At 31.9% G+C, this 17,521-nt stretch overlaps 1 protein-coding gene and 1 non-coding gene across 6 annotated transcripts; both read left to right on the top strand.

Annotated features, from left to right (window-relative positions):
• Position 1: 1 nt before the first annotated feature.
• Positions 2 to 4,532, top strand: LOC105259161. 3 transcript variants are annotated; one of them, XR_003123714.1, is made up of 3 exons: positions 2 to 59; positions 3,567 to 3,653; positions 3,992 to 4,532. It is a non-coding gene; the product is annotated as an uncharacterized LOC105259161 (transcript). The 3 variants fall into 3 exon arrangements; XR_003123713.1 differs by lacking the exon at positions 2 to 59 and adding an exon at positions 1,965 to 2,781; XR_003123715.1 differs by lacking the exon at positions 2 to 59 and adding an exon at positions 1,965 to 2,277.
• Positions 4,533 to 9,510: 4,978 nt separating this feature from the next.
• On the top strand, positions 9,511 to 17,303 carry LOC105259164 (RNA-binding protein 1). Of its 3 annotated transcripts, none has more exons than XM_011270926.3 (5): positions 9,515 to 9,652; positions 10,642 to 10,857; positions 11,168 to 11,260; positions 16,800 to 16,886; positions 17,283 to 17,303. In XM_011270926.3, the coding sequence occupies exons 2-5, from the start codon at positions 10,649 to 10,651 to the stop codon at positions 17,284 to 17,286; spliced, it is 393 nt and encodes a 130-aa protein (XP_011269228.1). In that variant the 5' UTR covers positions 9,515 to 9,652; positions 10,642 to 10,648; the 3' UTR covers positions 17,287 to 17,303. The 3 variants fall into 3 exon arrangements, with proteins under 3 accessions (XP_011269229.1, XP_011269228.1, XP_025270864.1); XM_025415079.1 differs by lacking the exon at positions 9,515 to 9,652 and adding an exon at positions 10,051 to 10,070; XM_011270927.3 differs by lacking the exons at positions 16,800 to 16,886; positions 17,283 to 17,303 and adding an exon at positions 14,476 to 14,770 and having other exon boundaries at positions 9,511 to 9,652.
• The last annotated feature ends 218 nt before the right edge of the window (positions 17,304 to 17,521 follow it).

A 17,521-nucleotide genomic window follows, 5' to 3' on the forward strand; every position in this document is an offset into this window, starting at 1 on the left:
TTCTTTTGTAGATCTTGGTCGAGAAGCCCACGAAGAGTGCCAATTAGCCGCTATTCCAGGTAATTGATTCTTTTTTTGTTTTGCACTGCTTGATTATTTTTCGTACCATGCTTTCTAAAAGTTTTCAGGATCTATGTGACTAGGTTTCAGCGAGAGAAACCAGATGGTAACTAGTAAATGTAAACATTTCACAAGCTTGTATTCATTATAGCACATGCATATTTTATAGATATTTATAAATATATCTATAGCATGCTCTGTATATTATACATATATGTCTATAGCATTATCTGTATCATCACTATAGTCGTTAAAAACTAGTTAGAAATTCGGAGAACGATGTTGGAAACGAATTAATGGGCGAATTAATCAATAATCATGAAAAAACAATAAAGTTTACACTTTATCTACTTTATTAACATTTCTATGAAAATTGATCTTCGTTAATTAATTATTTCATTATCGTTCTCTTTTTAATCGATCAAAACTTGTATTTGGAAGGTTGAGAGATGTCTTAAGGTGATAATCGATTGCGTCATGAATCGTGTGCCTTAGAAAGACGAAAAATAATTGATGCTTGATTGACAATTGAATGCAGGAGAAAGATAGGATCGTGAATAAATCATTCGATAGATAAAAACGAGGAGCATTTAAAAATAATGTAATAAAACAGAATAGAGAAATTCCCAGAAACGCGTGATATTAGCGTGTGTAGTAGCTTTGAAAGTATTAGAATTGCATTTGCAGAATTTTAAATTGTAAATGTGCATTAGTTAAAACGTAAATTTGTCACATCATCATTCGATTATCGATTTTATTCTTTATGTGCTTTAAGAGAAAAAGATCTTTTTGATATCTAAAGTCTAAAATAATAAGAAATATTTATGAAATTGGATTTTTTCGTGTTCAATGATATGATGAGGAAATTAAAATTGCGAAAAAACAAATTGTCGAGCAATAATAATAAATAATACTTTCTCATTGATAATAATACAAAATAATCTTCTACGTGAATTTTTTGAATTGATTTCTAATTTGTTACTTCGTGTTTGATATTTTCTACTAATTAATAATTTTTTATTCTGACTAATATAAAAAGAACTAATATATAATTATATTGAAATTTTTTCAATTATTTTGAGATTCTATTGAGTAATAAGTACCTTAAAGTATATATTTTGAATAGTAAATATCTAAAATATTCTTTTGTGTCATTACTATTTTTAGGACTTTGGATACAGAAAGATGTTAATCGAAAAGGACGAACACTCATGCTTTTATCACTTTTCATACATTGTAGTATGGATTATAATTAATCATAATCTATTAAAATTTTAATTTATTAATCTTAAAATTGCAGTTTTATTCAGTAAAAAAATCGACTTATGCTGAATGCATCGCGATAAGAAAATTGTATATATGGAAGCGATATATAGATACATCATATATAGATCCAAGCACGAAACATAGAGAGTTCCTCTTTTTTTCATATGCATTTGAGTGGGCAGTCTAGGATAAAGATAAATGCAAAAATTAAGTCATAACGGCGAAAAGCGAGAATATGTATGCAATTTTGTTTTCGATTTATAATTTTTTTTGTTCGAAAATAATGAAAGTAAGAGAAAATAAAAAAAAAGTGTTATAGTGGCCAGGAGTATGATAACGTTGATGATTATATTGCTAAAACGTTTGCAGATTCTACCAGCGTCAGCTCCTAGCTCTGCTCGTCTCCCCGCCACTACTACTGCTACTTCTACTACTACTACTACAACCGCCGTGAAAAAGCGTATTCGTACGCTAAAAAAAGCAAAATTATCAATCTCGCAATCGTCAATCGAACAAAACTGAACCAAAAAATACATAGATATGCCTGCCTGCCCACTAACTTCCCAACCAAGTCACCATCAGTCACCACCAAGTCACCAATAGGAAGCCGTCCATACCTACATGTCGTCCGTCGAGGTTCTGCGTTGTGGTGTTGCGACGTGCACACAGTACACACAGCGCAACAACCGAAACAACAGTTTGCGTGCTGCCGGAGTGCCGTCAATACCGAGAATGCCATCTTTTGTTGCTGTCTTCCGGTTCGACTGCATCGTTGCATCGCTAAAACAAACCGTCTTGAACCGAAACAAAACCGTTCGTCGCTCTACTACGAGACTCCCATTCGATAACCACTACTACTATTACTACTCTTCCACCACTACCACCAACCGGTCACCGGATGTTGTGATCCACCTTCTTCGACTCTTCGTCTCAACTTTAGCCCGGGGGGCGGTAATATGCATCGAATTAAACGTCAAAAAAATCCACCGTCGTGAGAAAAACGTCATCATCAGCCGTCATCATCTTAAACGAATTCATCGCGCTATGCCAAAAAAAGAATGGTCTTCCACAGTAGTTCTATTGGCACGTTTCTTTATTCGACTACAAACGACTGTCTTCTCGACTGTTCGTCGTTTCACTACCGACGTTTCGATTTCATCACTGCTACTACTAGTATTACTGCTACTGCTACTGCTACTACTACTACTACTGCTACTACTACTACTACTACTACTAGTACCTAGTACTACTACTACTACTACTACTGCTACTGCTACTACTCCTACTCGTCGACCATCATTTAGGGACATATGTTAGCGACGATGACAACTGAGCACGCGAAAATTCCTGCCGAGAGATCTTCTCGACCTTCGACTCTTTGAGAACAAATTCACTAAAAGCAAAATGATCACCTACACACCACCTACCAACCAACCACATGTTCACAGTTGTCTGGTATTTCACCGATTTTCAAAGATTTTTTATGTCTATCTTTCTATTTCTACTTTTTATTTTTGTTTGTTTTTCTTTTTTTTTTACAATTATATACAATTAGATTTATTCAGACATGGTGTTTTAGATTTATTGTTGTCTTTTCGGCGAAGAGTTCTGTTTGATTCGACAAAGAATTAATGCCGTTATTGAGGCTAGATAAATAAAGCCTTTCAATTGCTCTTAATAAAATTTTCAGAAATAAATATAATCAATATTTAGTTGAATCAGAGAACTTTTAGTCGACATATGTAATATAAGATGATATTAAGAGATATATATTAAGAGATGTCACATTACTGATAAAAGATTTATAACTTGATTATTAAAATTAATCCTTTATACTTTCTTTAATTGGTTTCGCATTCAATTTAGTGAGCTGCCATTTTGTATTAATTCATTATTAATCGTGTCTAATTATATAATTTTTATATATCATTCTCTTTAGGCAAAATAGAAATTAGATAATTCTAATTTTCTTGCAGTTGTCTTGCGATGATTTTTCATATCTGTGTTTTACGTTTCTGCGCCCCATTTCGAACAGAATATGATACTATAATTTTACAAATTCCAATCGCTTCTAAACTATAATGATAAGTAATTATTAATATTTTATAATAATATGTTATCTATATATTGTTTAAAGCGATACGCGAAGCTCGTAATGGGACGAAGAAACTTAACAGTTCTAACAATTTGTCTCCTACTTCAAGATGAAAGCGATATCTAAACTGTTTTTAATCTTTTAGATCGAGGTCTCGCAGTCCCCGCAGAAGATCATTGACCCGAAGCCGCAGTCGCGATCGCCGTTCACGTTCGGACTCTCGTGACAGACGGTATTAATATAAATTAATTCGAAAAAGAATGTTATTTCCCCAAAATAGGAAAGAAAACAAAAAATTGCATGCATCAGTAACAAAATGTATGAGGCATTTGAACGTTATAATTTCTTTTTACTGATATATTAATATTCTTATAATTTCTTTGATTGATGTAATATTATGACGTCATAAATAGATAAAAAAATCTTACCATTGTCCCAACAATGCGAAAATTCCGATTTAATCAAAGTTCATCGCGAAAGTAAAAAAATGTCTCTCTTGCGAAAAAAGAGAAAAAATACGATTTTAATAGGATTTTTTTTCTAAGCTTTGTACTTTTTATTCAATTACAGTTAGATGCTAAAAGTGCGAGAGGGAAAAAGGAATGGGCCAATTTTACATGCCGAAGAAAAGAAGATAAAAAGATAAAAGATAGAGCGAATTTTTGTATGTACATAATGAAAATTGTTAATTCATTATCTATACATCCATACACACACGTGCTCATGTTTGAAATTACTAAAAATAACTACGATAAACAAAAACAAAACCAAAAACATTCAACAAATTATGTGAATTATGTTTATTGTACAAAGTGTATTCTTCTCGTAAGTTCCATATATGATGCTATAATATGATTTCATATATATGCTATTATATATGAAGCTTATAAATACACGGATGAATTATACTATTGTTTCTGTGACATATTTACACATACATTTATATATTACATCATGAATTGCATACATCTGATTGATTGATTAATTGTATCAAAGTATGCTATTTACAAAATAAATCTAATCATTACTTTTGTGAATTTATGACCATTATTATTGATATTCTATATAACGGCTATATAACGAGAAGACGAGATGGGAATAAATATTTATTTTTGATATAATCCTTTAATCTTTTTGTATTTTATTTTTAGATCGTTTTTGTATTTTATTTAAGATACGACACATAAATAAACTTGCAAATAATAAAATGCAAAATTGTTTTTCTTTATATATTGTAAACATGACTTTTTTCCATTGACAATGAATGCAATACAAGTTGTATTTAATGAATAGTACAAATAGTATAACATGAATATAGTTAAATCTAAATATATATTTTATGTACCATTTCTTATGTAAAATATTTGAGAAATTGTCGATGTAAATTTAATCTTCTATAACAAAATCTAGGCAATAAAAAATGAATTATGTTCTGCAATACTTTTAGAATATTTTAGAAGAAAAATATAATTTTTTTTTGTCATTTATATAAAAAATAAAATATTTTTGTTTTATAATAAAATGAAGCTATAAATTGGATTTGTGGGAATAAATGTTTTTTTTTAAATATTAAGAAATCATTCTACTTTTTTTAAAGAAAATATTTTAGCTCAGGATTTTTTTACTTATAATCTTCTTTGAATCTGAATTTACAATGTAAAATATACATTTTCTAAAATTCTTGATTATTAATATAATAGATGTATTTCTAATTCTAAGAATGATTTATTTCTATTTCTAAAACTCTCTGTGTATTTTATAAACTAATATTAATATACATTAATTATAACGTTATTTTATAGCTAAAAAATAAAAGAATATAATAACAAATATTTATTTTTTATGCAAACGATTACTTTAAAATGTTAAGCATATCTTTAATAAACCAAGTTTAAAGAAAATTCTCTGAATTGCATCAATGTTATTATAAACGTTTGTGTAACACACAACTAAGATGAATGCAAAAAATTTGTGACAAATTAATTTGAGACATATAAATCACTTGTACACGATAAGAAAATCGATGGACAGATGGACATGTAAATAAACATGTTATTTCACTTTTTGTGTGAAATGTACAAAATAATTCATTTTGTAAAACTAACTATTCTGTGCGATAAATTTTATTATAAATTTTATTATTTATCTTTTGAACAGATATTTAATATTGCAAATTGCATAATTAAATTTTGAAAACATTTTTTAAAAATATAAAGAAAGATATAGTATAAAGACTATATAAAAAAAAATTCTTATAAATAGGAATAAAAAAAGAAATTCTTATATATAATTCTTACATATAAGATATCTAAATAATTATATTAAGAAATATTTTTTAAAATATTTAAAAAGAATCTATATAAAAATATTAATTGATACAAAAATATTTTATTATATAGATATTTTAAATAATTTAAAATAAAATTTGAATAAACTTTAAATCATTATTGAGGAAATAAAAAAGAATGAGTAACATGTCTATTTTAAAAATAATGAATAATGTATAAATTACTCACCGCATATATCTCTCTTGTTGCTCCGTATGTTGCCCGATGCTTTTTTAAATCTTTTCCTTTCTTCTTTATCTTTTGCTTCCTCGTGGCAATTCACTCGCGAAAACACGATTAATTATAATTAGAAGTAATAATTTCTTAAGACACTTTACACAGCACTGCTAATTACGAAACAATACGAGAGATACGTGCTTTATTATGTTATAAAAGCAACTCGGAAAACGATTCATTCGACGTTTACACAAGACCAAAATTATAAGCCACTCGCTATAATAATGCTATTATTGCTGTTATATAATATGTACACCAATATGAATACATTAATAAGATCGAAAGATTAAAATGTGATATACCATTTAATTAATAATTAATTTATACTTGCATTTTATAAAAATTTAAAGTATTAGACAAGATATGACTCTAAAAAATTATTAGAGAAATAATTTTTATTAGATATACGATAATCGAAGAAATTATATTTATGAAACGATATTTTATAATTTCTCTGATGTCTCGATTTTTAGTTGCAATAATCGCGGTTCGATGAAGACGTCACAATACATTTTATATCGTTTATCAAAAGTTTAATAATCATAAGAAAATTTTAGATTTTGATAATAATTCGATCACGTTTAGAAAAAGAATTCGACGAAGTATTTCGCACTATTACTTTATTGTTCAAATGTCACTGTGCGAATAATAAATTCATAATACGCATTATACGTGCGTAAATATAACGCGGTATTGTTTTTACGTCAAGATCAAACCTAATTTGATCGTTACCGAAATATTTTACGTTTTAAATATTATATGAGTAGAATATTAAATTATACAAGTATTTTGAAGTATATAGATTAATTATTTACTAAACGACTAATATATTTCGCAAAACGTTAACTATATGATTTTGTCATTTAATTGTTTTACTGCGCGTTCTCGAATTGGTTCAATTATAGCAAATTAGTTTTGTGATAATGTTTGGAAAAAGAATTCGATAATATGCGAGTCATTTCATACTACTACTTTATTGCTCGAGTGTCACCGCGCAAATGATCACAAGGCCGTGTTACATAAACAAAAACGTACTAGCGTTTGTTTACTCTATGAAGGCCGAATATGTTATTGAAAATTCATTCTATGTCGTCTCTCATTCTTTTCTTTACTGATACAATATGTATACACATAGAAATAGAAAATAATTATATGAATAATAATTATTCATAGAAAATAATTATTATTTATTTTATTTAACATATTATTTTATTATATTATTATATTATTATTTTATTTAATTATTATTTATAAATAATGATTATTATTAATTAATAAATACAGAAATAGAAAAAGTCACGCGCATGACATAAATCAATTCACATTAATTATATTTTATTACAAATATTCACATTTCTCAACTTCCTTATTTATTATCTATGCTATTTATAAATATATGATTAATCTACATGTCGTGTAAAAAGTTTATAAATTTTCAAATCACACTTCAAGTCTAATTTTTCCAGAACTATTTAATGCACTGAAAGATAATTTTTTATTGAAGAGACTTGTTCATAATTCATCAGGCTGTTAGTTAATTTCAATTTAAATGTCATTCATGTCAAATTACGTCACATGTGCGCGCATTTCAGATGCGTTCAAAAATCTATTTATCGGCGTAAACGTCAAAAAGCAAGTAAATTTTTGAACACAGCTGAAAATGGCGATCCATAGACATACAAAATGCAAGGAAGACAGAATTATTACAGTAGACAGAATTATTACAGTAAAGGAAGCATCAACGATTTCGATATGTGAGCAGTTCGACTCAAAAAGTAACCCAATATAAATTATAACCAATTATAAATATATAATCGAATAAAAAAATCATATTCTAAGATGAATCTCATCAATATTTATCTCTAAACTTAAGCGGCCTTTTCATTGACGCTACTTTTTAGCGTCAATGAAATTGCACCTTAACAGTTGGCAGCCCTACGAGATAGGCTGTGCAGCACTGCGCGTATATAAAATAAATTTGAAATCGCTTCTAGCCTAACCATCTTTACGCGATCGACTTTATTTGAATTGCACGGCATCGTATTGAATTATGATGCGGCGCCGATTTGTTCGAACGTAATTCGGGACATCGCGATGCTGTATAAGCGTCGAATGAGCACGAATTGTCACGCAAATATGATAAATCACATCTACTCACCGTTCACCGGCTGTTCCACAGGCCGCTCCACTCGCTCGCCTCGGGACGTCCCATTCCGATCTTGATGCACACGATATCATCAACGCGAACGCGCGACACTTTATTCGGCACTCCCGATATTCGCTCGCATCCGATAATCATCATCAAGGACGCAAATAACGCGACGCGACTTCGCTCCATCTTCGCGATCGCGCTATCACTGAACTGTAAAAAATAGCTGTCGCGCACTTTCACCGACATATTATGAAAGTCGCGCGATCATCCTTGGACACTTTCGACACTCTTTCACTCGCGATATTCGTTTAAAAACGGTTAAAAGACGCGAAAAATGCGGACGTACGACGATCCGTGTAACTGCGTATGACTCCGATTCACGTATGACGCGCTAACATGGCGGCCGAACCAGTGCGCGCGTTCGTTTCTGCGCACTGGTTCGGCCGCCATGTTAGCGCGTCACTGCTACGTCATACGCGTCATACGTGATCGGAGTCATACGCAGTTACACGGATCGTCGTACGTCCGCATTTTTCGCGTCTTTTAACCGTTTTTAAACGAATATCGCGAGTGAAAGAGCGTCGAAAGTGTCCAAGGATGATCGCGCGACTTTCATAATATGTCGGTGAAAGTGCGCGACAGCTATTTTTCACAGTTCAGTGATAGCGCGATCGCGAAGATGGAGCAAAGTCGCGTCGCGTTATTTGCGCCCTTGATGATGATTATCGGATGCGAGCGAATATCGGGAGTGCCGAATAAAGTGTCGCGCGTTCGCGTTGATCATATCGTGTGCATATCAAGATCGGAATGGGACGTCCCGAGGCGAGCGAGTGGAGCGGCCTGTGGAACAGCCGGTGAACAGTGAGTAGATGTGATTTATCATATTTGCATAACAATTCGTGCTCATTCGACGCTTATACAGCATCGCGATGTCCCGAATTACGTTCGAACAAATCGGCGCCGCATCATAATTCGATGCGATGCCGTGCAATTCAAATAAAGTCGATCGCGTAAAGATGGTTAGGCTAGAAGCGATTTCAAATTTATTTTATATACGCGCAGTGCTGCACAGCCTTATCTCGTAGGGCTGCCAACTGTTAAGGTGCAATTTCATTGACGCTAAAAAGTAGCGTCAATGAAAAGGCCGCTTTAAGGTGCGGCCTCATTGACGCTACTTTTTAGCGTCAATGAGGCCGCACCTTTAAGGTGGAATTTCATTGACGCTACTTTTTAGCGTCAATGAAATTGCACCTTTACTCTCTCTTACGTCGATGTATCACCAGCCAATGCCCGTCTATATATATATTTTATATGTCTATGACCGCGCCGAACTGGCTGTAAGGTAAGGTTGAGTTAAGGTTGAGTTAGGCGAGGTGGGGGTAAAGCTAGGTGGGTTAGGTGTTAGGTGACTCCTTTGAGAGACGCCATTTTGTGAAGTTCGTCGGATTCTACGTGTGGTGGCCGATCGTGTTGTTCCAGCAGATTCTGCTGATCTAATAGCGACTTCTTTCAAAGGTATGGATCATTTAACAAAACGCCATTTTCGAATCTATTTTTAGGTTATATATGGGATATTCGCCCATTGACGTCAAATGAAAGATTGCTGCGATTATTGGAAGACGCATTTTTCCATGGCGTCATTTCGGCAACGAAGAAAACGCCTTTTCGTTATCACGTTCGACAAACGAAAATAGCAAAAAAGGATCATTCAGAGACGAATATTAAATTTTATTTATTTATTTTAATTAAAATTGTTACTTGGAGCAACGCATGTACATCTGTGAAAAATTTAAAACCTGTCAAAGAAGGGGGGGAGGGAGCTAAAAACGAAGATTCGATAGCGACCGCGACATGGCGTCGTTACAATTATTAATCTCAATAATAATTAATGAATTTGGACACGATGCGCGGCTTTCGATTGATTGAAAGAATGGTAGAATACTTTTCTTTAGAATTTTTCCATTATCGCATTTGTAGGAAGAAGTATAGATCCAAGAATTCATTATTTATTAATAAAAATATTTTGATTATTCTGACATTATTCTTACATTTTAATGAGCATGTTAGAGACCATGAACTTTAGAATTATGTGCATATATATCAGTGAATGGACTTTGTTATGTTAATGTATTAATGGAAATGTCAATGAAAATAGAAAATATTCGTATCATCAATATTCGTATCATCATGAATTATGAATTATTGTTTTGATGATAAACTTTTTATATATGTGTGTGTTATCTTTATATGTTTTACATGTATAGTGTGATAAATATAAAATGTTAGATATTTTCAAGCAAGAAGTTAAAAGTTTTCAAACATTTGCCATATATATTACATATTTATCCAAGTTTATCAAAAGTTTGATTGTGACTTTTTGTTGAAGAAAATCATTTGATATTGAATATTGCAATTTTATATATAAATATATTTGTATATCATATGTTAATAGTATTATGAATATTTAGATTATATTTGTACTTACTTGATAATAAAATTTACAGGTAGAAAATGTCGCGCTATCGTGAATGGGATCTGTCCTGCAAGGTTTATGTTGGTAATCTGGGCAGTAGTGCTAGCAAACATGAAATAGAGGGTAAGTTCAGTAAGTATGGTCCACTGAGAAACGTGTGGGTAGCCAGAAATCCACCTGGTTTCGCATTTGTGGAATTTGAGGATCCACGAGATGCCGAAGATGCAGTGAGAGGATTAGATGGAATGTAAGTTTAATCATTTGTAATTTTTGTAATAATTCTGAACCCTTTATATATGATTATATATAAATTATTAAGTAATGATATAAAATAAGCAAAATTGTAAATAATAGGATAAATTGTATAAATTGCTAAAAAAGCTTTAATGAATGGATTGTAATTATTGAGTATTGATTAGATAATTATTATATATATCTGCCACAATTATCACTTATACAATCTCTTCATAATTATCGCTTCTTGTCAAAGGAATAAAAAAATAATTCAGGATGGTAAAATTGTTTTTCTTTGCAACTGAAAATATTTTTTCTTTCAGACACTTGTGTGGTACCAGAGTGCGAGTAGAAATGTCATCTGGGAGAAGTCGGCGAGGCGGTGGTGGACGCAGACCCGGTCCTAGATATTCGAGGTAAAGAAACTTGCGCCGTTTCACAAAAATCGCGAACTTTGCAGCAAGAAAAATGTTAGAGCTGTGACAGAAACTAACTAAAAGCCCCTTGCCAACATAGGTATTTATGAGATTATGGAGATGAGCATCTCTTTCTTATCTTAAAAATAGGAGCGCGCTCTTATCAGGGAAACAAACGAAGTACGGGTTTTTTTTCCTCAGTGAACATTTTTATGCACATCACTACCATGTAATTCGATATTTTTTTCTCTCTTATGTCTCTGTGTGTAGGGGAATGCCGATAAACGTATAGTTTAGTATTATATATTTATACATCGTATTCTTTTTTTTTTTTATATATATAAAACTTTTTCTCTCTTTCTGTCTCGAACGTCATGTGTCTGGCTAATCTTCCTCCTCGTTTACGATCATGAGTTCGCAGTTCGAAATGCCCAATTATTCAAATATGTCGTGTGATACGTTTTTGTACAAATTACACCAGGATTAGATGTTAAGTCTGCATGAGTATGGTGAAAGGTCAATATCAGGGATTAGTCAGAGCATGGCTAAATTTACACTGCATGTTTGTGTGGACAGAGAGATATTGAGACATTACAATTTAGTTTGATGTACTAAGATAAAAGCTATTGAAAGAAGATAAATCAAAATGAATTGAGAGGATAATATTAGATATCAATAAGTAGTTTTTGTTTACGCAGTGTAAAAAATTTAAATATTAATGAATTCTATATAATTTAAATATTTATGAATTCTAACTGCATAAATAATGTAACTCAATATATTCATAGAATAAAGTTCTGGCTTTAAATCTAATTTTAAAAAATATAGAGAAATATACATATATAATGGTAATAAATATTTTCACATCTTTTCTTACGAATTTAATTAAATAATTGTCGAATTGAATTATTTAATTTTTTTAACAACTTTTTTTTATCGCTACTAATAAATTATAATAAACTTTTTTGTTAATGTGTATATTAATGATACATATGTATAAAGCACGTATTTTTTACGTTACTTCATTACATTGTTAATTTTTAGAAAAATATTTTACAATCTTTTATCTTAGCACGACAAATGTCGAGATAACAATTTCTGTTTTTGATTATCAGTCAATATTTGTTTCTATCTCTTTCTTTCATTATTTCCCTCTCATCTATTTTAGTGTCTTTAGGTACACGCTTCAGCAAACAATTGGTTTCACATATGAAATATTTTTTCCCTTTCTTTCATACATTTTTAGGTCCAGGTCACGCAGTTCCTGTAGAAAATCCCTGGATCGTTATCCGAGGTAAGATTTTTCCGCTCCTCTTTTCTCATCATCTCAAAAAGATCCATTCTCTCTCTCCCTTTCTTTCTCTTTCTCTGTCTTTGTTTTCTTTGCTGTCAAAATTAGGTACAGTTTTCAGGTACTACTAAAAAAAAAAATATGTGAGCCCACCGCCGGCGATATATATTGGCAGACATACATTAGTTCTTTTTAATTTTTTTGTAGATCTTGGTCGAGAAGTCCACGAAGATCGTGTAGTCGCTATGCCAGGTAATTCATTCTTCTTCTCATGTCATTTAATTATTTTTCGTATCTCGCTTCGCGAAAGTTTTTCAGACTCTATCTGGCGAAAGAAACTAGATGATAATCAGTAGGTATACACATTTCGCGATTTTATATTTGTCATAACATACGCATGCTTGTAGAGAGAGAGAGAGAGAGTGTGTGTGTGTGTTGCACGCATTGTCTACATAAATCACTAAAAATAGTAGTCGCTCAAAACATTTAGAGACATTCGAAGAACGATGCTGGAAATAAATTAATAGTAAATAGATTAATCAATGGCCATGACAAAAATAGAGTTTACCTTTCACGTAACTTAACAAATTTTCTATGAAAATTCATTTCTGCTAATTAATTAATTTCATCATCGTTCTCTTTTTAAGTTTGAAATTTATAATTGGAGGATTAAAAGATATTTTAAGGGGGTAATTAATCGCGTGGCGAATCGTGAACACTCGAATTACGATAAAAAAGCGAATAATGCTTGATTAACAATCGAATTTTGGAAAGAACATATGACTGTGAACAAATGATACGATGGTAAATGAAAATGAGGAAGATTTAAAAATTATGTAATAGAATAAAGCAAAAGAAAGAGAGAGTCAAAATCGAGAAGAATGCATGATGTCAGCGCGATAATTTCGGGAGAAATAAAATGCACCTTGCACTTATAGAGTTTTGAGTTTCTTAAAATTACCGTATCATTATTGATCATTATTGATTTTGATCTTTAAGTGACTCGAAAGGAGGAATCTCTTCGGTATCTGAAGTCGAGAATGACAGCTTTATAATAAGGTTGCAACCAAAAAAAACAAAATTATTCTAGTAACAATAAATTATTTAATAACAATAACAAATAATGAATAATATTTTCTTAATAGTAATAATTTAAAATATATTCCAGATCTCTCAAAATTTTTTAGTTATAATTTTTTAATTAATTACAACTTTTAATTGCTTAATATTTCTAATACTTTTAATATTTCTAATACTTTTTTATTAATTAATAATGATATTTCTCTTCTTTGTAATTATAAGAAAGTAACATATAGTAAAAATTTCTTTTTATTTTCTTGAACAACAAATATTTTAAATTTTTATTTATATTTTTACGACTTTTGATTGTCACTTTCTTAAGACTTCGGATACCAGAAGATGTTTTAGTCGAATAAGGTAAACACTCGTGCTTTTTGTCACTTCTCATCGCACACGCACCGCAGTATGAACAAGGTGAAGAATTATAATTTGAGTATAATCCGAATTTAAAAAGCTTATTAATTTTTTTTTGTTATACTCGATAAAAAATCCACGTGTGCTCGATGCGTCGCGACGAGAATGTGATGTGTAACCGGAGCAATATAGATCCATCACATATAGATCCGAGTCGATGAGCACGAAGCACAGAGAGGTCCTCTCTTCTTTTTTTCGTATGCATTCGAGTGGGCAGTCTAGGATAAAGGAGAATGCAAAAATCAATCGGTAATAAACGGCGAAAGGCGAGCATGTGTATGCAATTTCGATTCGCAAAATCTTTTTTTTTTGTTTTTTTTTTTTTTTTTGGAAATTATAAAAGTTTGAAAACCAAAAAAAAAAATACTCGATATAGTGGCCAGGAGTATGATAACGTTGATGATTATATTGCTAAAACTGACGTTTGCAGATTCTACCAGCGTCAGCTCCTAGCTCTGCTCGTCTCCCCGCCACTACTACTGCTACTTCTACTACTACTACTACTACTACAGCCACCGTGAAAAAGCGTACTCGTACGCGAAAAAAAAATGCAAAATTGTCAATCTCGCAATCGTCGCCAATCGAACAAAACTGAACAAAAATATATATATGCCTGCCTGCCCACTAACTTCCCAATCAACCAAGTCACCATCAGTCACCACCAAGTCACCGAGTATATAGGAAGCCGTCCGTACGTCTGTCACGTCACGTCACGTCACGTCACGTCGTCCGTCGAAGTTGTGCGTTGTGGTGTTGCAACGCGCACACAGCACATATAATGGTGCAACAACCGACAAACAACAGTTCGCGTGCTGCCGGAGTACTGTCAGTGCCGAGAATGCCATCTTAAAAGAAAAAAGAAAAAAAACGTTGCCTCTTTTGTTGCTGTCCCCCCGTTCGCCATCGTTGCACTGCAAAACAAACCGTCCATCGTTCTACGAGATTGTCCCCTTCGATAACTACCACCACTACTACTACTACTATTATTATTACTACTACTACTACTCTTCCACCACTACCACCATCACCACCACCAACCACCAACCGACCGATCGACCGATCACCGGGTGTTGTTGTGATCCACGTTCTTCGACTCTTCGTCTCAGCTTTAGCCCGGGGGGGCAGTGGTACGCACTGAGTTAATCGCCAAAAAAAATTCGCCACCGTGAGAAAAAAACGTCACCCATCGACCGCCACCATCTTGAACGAATCAATCGCGCGATGCCAAAAAAAAAAAAGATTTTCCACACAATAATTTTATTCATCGGCGCGTCTCTCCATTCGACTGCGAACGACTGTCTTCTCGACCGTTCGTCGTTTCGATATCGACGTTTCTATTTCACCACTGCTACTACTAGCATTACCGCCACTGCTACTACCACTACTGCTACTGCTCCTACTCGTCGACCATCACTTAGGGACGTGTGTTTAGCCACGACGACAACTGAGCGCGCGAGAGTTGCCGCCGAAAGATCTTCTCGAGAGCGAACGCAAAAAAAGCGAAATGATCACCACCTACTACACACCATCCCACCACCACCCAACCAACTACCACCAACCACCACTACATGTTCACAGTTGTCTGGTATTTCACCGATTTTCAAAGATTTTTTATCTATCTCTATCTATTTCTATTTTTTTGTTTTTATTTTTTTTCTTATTTTCAGAATTATATGCAGTTATTATTTTGGATTTATTGCTGTCGTTTCGGCGAGGAATTCTGCCTGTTTCGGTGAAGACTTAATATCTTTATTAAAGGACCAAATAGAAAAAGCTTTCAAATTGTTCTTGAAATCGAATTTTTAGAAATGAGTATAATCAATGTTTAATTGAATTGTGGAGAATTCCAAGCCGATACACACATGTAACATAAATATAAAGTGATATATCTGTTACATCTATCATATATATTGAAAGATGTCGCATTTATTGATAAAAGATTTAATTTGATTACTAAAGTTAATCCTCTATCTTTTCTTTAATTAATTTTACATTCGATTGGTGAGTCATCATTTTGCATTGTTAATCCTGTCTAACTATATAATTTTTATATATCACCCTTTAGGTAAAATAGAAATTAGATAATCCTAATTCTCTTGCAGTTGCCTTGCGATGATTTTCCGTATCTGTGTTCTATTACGTCGCTCCGCTCCGTTTCGAACAAAGAAAAAAATTCAACATTATAATTCTTCAGATTTCAGTCGCTTATGAAATAATATAAGTAGATATAATTGAATTAATATTTTAAATTATTTTTAACAATTTAAAAGTTAAGTGATTAATAAATAATTCTTTCAAGAAAAACCAATACAAAAAATAATTATATATAAGCAATTACTCTAATAGTAATTTAATTATTTTGAAAATTTATATAAATATTAGTTTAACATGTAAAAATTAATTTGATACTCTATTATATTTTTAATAATTGCTTATTTGTCATATTACAATTATATAAATAATTATTTATATTAGTAAATTTTGATTAAATATTTTATTGAAATAATATCGTTATATATATGCACAATAAAAATTAAAAATTAATAAAATTTACGAATATTTATATTACATATTTATATATGAAGATTTTACGTATTAATATGCTACAGTAATATTAATATTACTTGTTGTTTATATTACGATGATTAAAATGGCGATTTGAAAAGCTCGTAATGGAGCGGAGAAGCGGTTTCTAATAATCCCATCGATCACTCCAAAATGAAAACGATATCTAAATTGTCTTTAATCTTTTAGGTCGAGGTCTCGCAGTCCCCGCAGGAGATCACTGACTCGGAGCCGTAGCCGCGATCGCCGTTCACGCTCGGATTCCCGCGACAGACGGTATTAATATATTAGTCCCGCTAATTAAAAAAAAATAAAAAATAATTAAAAAGTTAAAAAAAAAAGAAATTATTTTCCCAAATAAACAAAAAAAAAAGGAAACAAAACAAGAGAATCAGAAAAAATTAACGCAACAGTAAAGAAAAATTACAACGCTTGAATGCGCCTCCGAGGGGACGAGGGCTTTTGTGTGAAATTGATATGATTGGATAGAAAAAAATCCTATCATTGTACGACATGGCGAAAATTCTGCATTCGTGTGATCAAAATTCGCCGCAAAGACACAGCAACGTCCTTTCTCGCGATAAGAGTGAAAAGAAAGAAAAGAAAGACACGAAAAAGCAGTTCATTCTAAGATTCCTTTTTCTAAGCTTTGTATTTTTTATCTAATTACAGTTAGATGCTAAAAGTTCGAGAGAAAAAGAGAGAGAAATGGGATCGACTGGACGGAAGACAGAAATAAAGATGAGAAATAGAGGGAAAGACAAAGTCATAAAAATTGATTGTTAACTACACATACACACACATACATACACAGACGCTCGCGTTCGAATCTATGAATAATTATGATAAGATTACGCTAAGAAATAAAATGAGGAGTGGATTTTGTGAACTATACGTTTACGAATTTAGTA

Source organism: Camponotus floridanus, unplaced genomic scaffold (genome assembly GCF_003227725.1).
Source record: "Camponotus floridanus strain SB8 unplaced genomic scaffold, Cflo_v7.5 scaffold97, whole genome shotgun sequence".
Lineage (NCBI taxonomy): Eukaryota > Metazoa > Arthropoda > Insecta > Hymenoptera > Formicidae > Camponotus > Camponotus floridanus.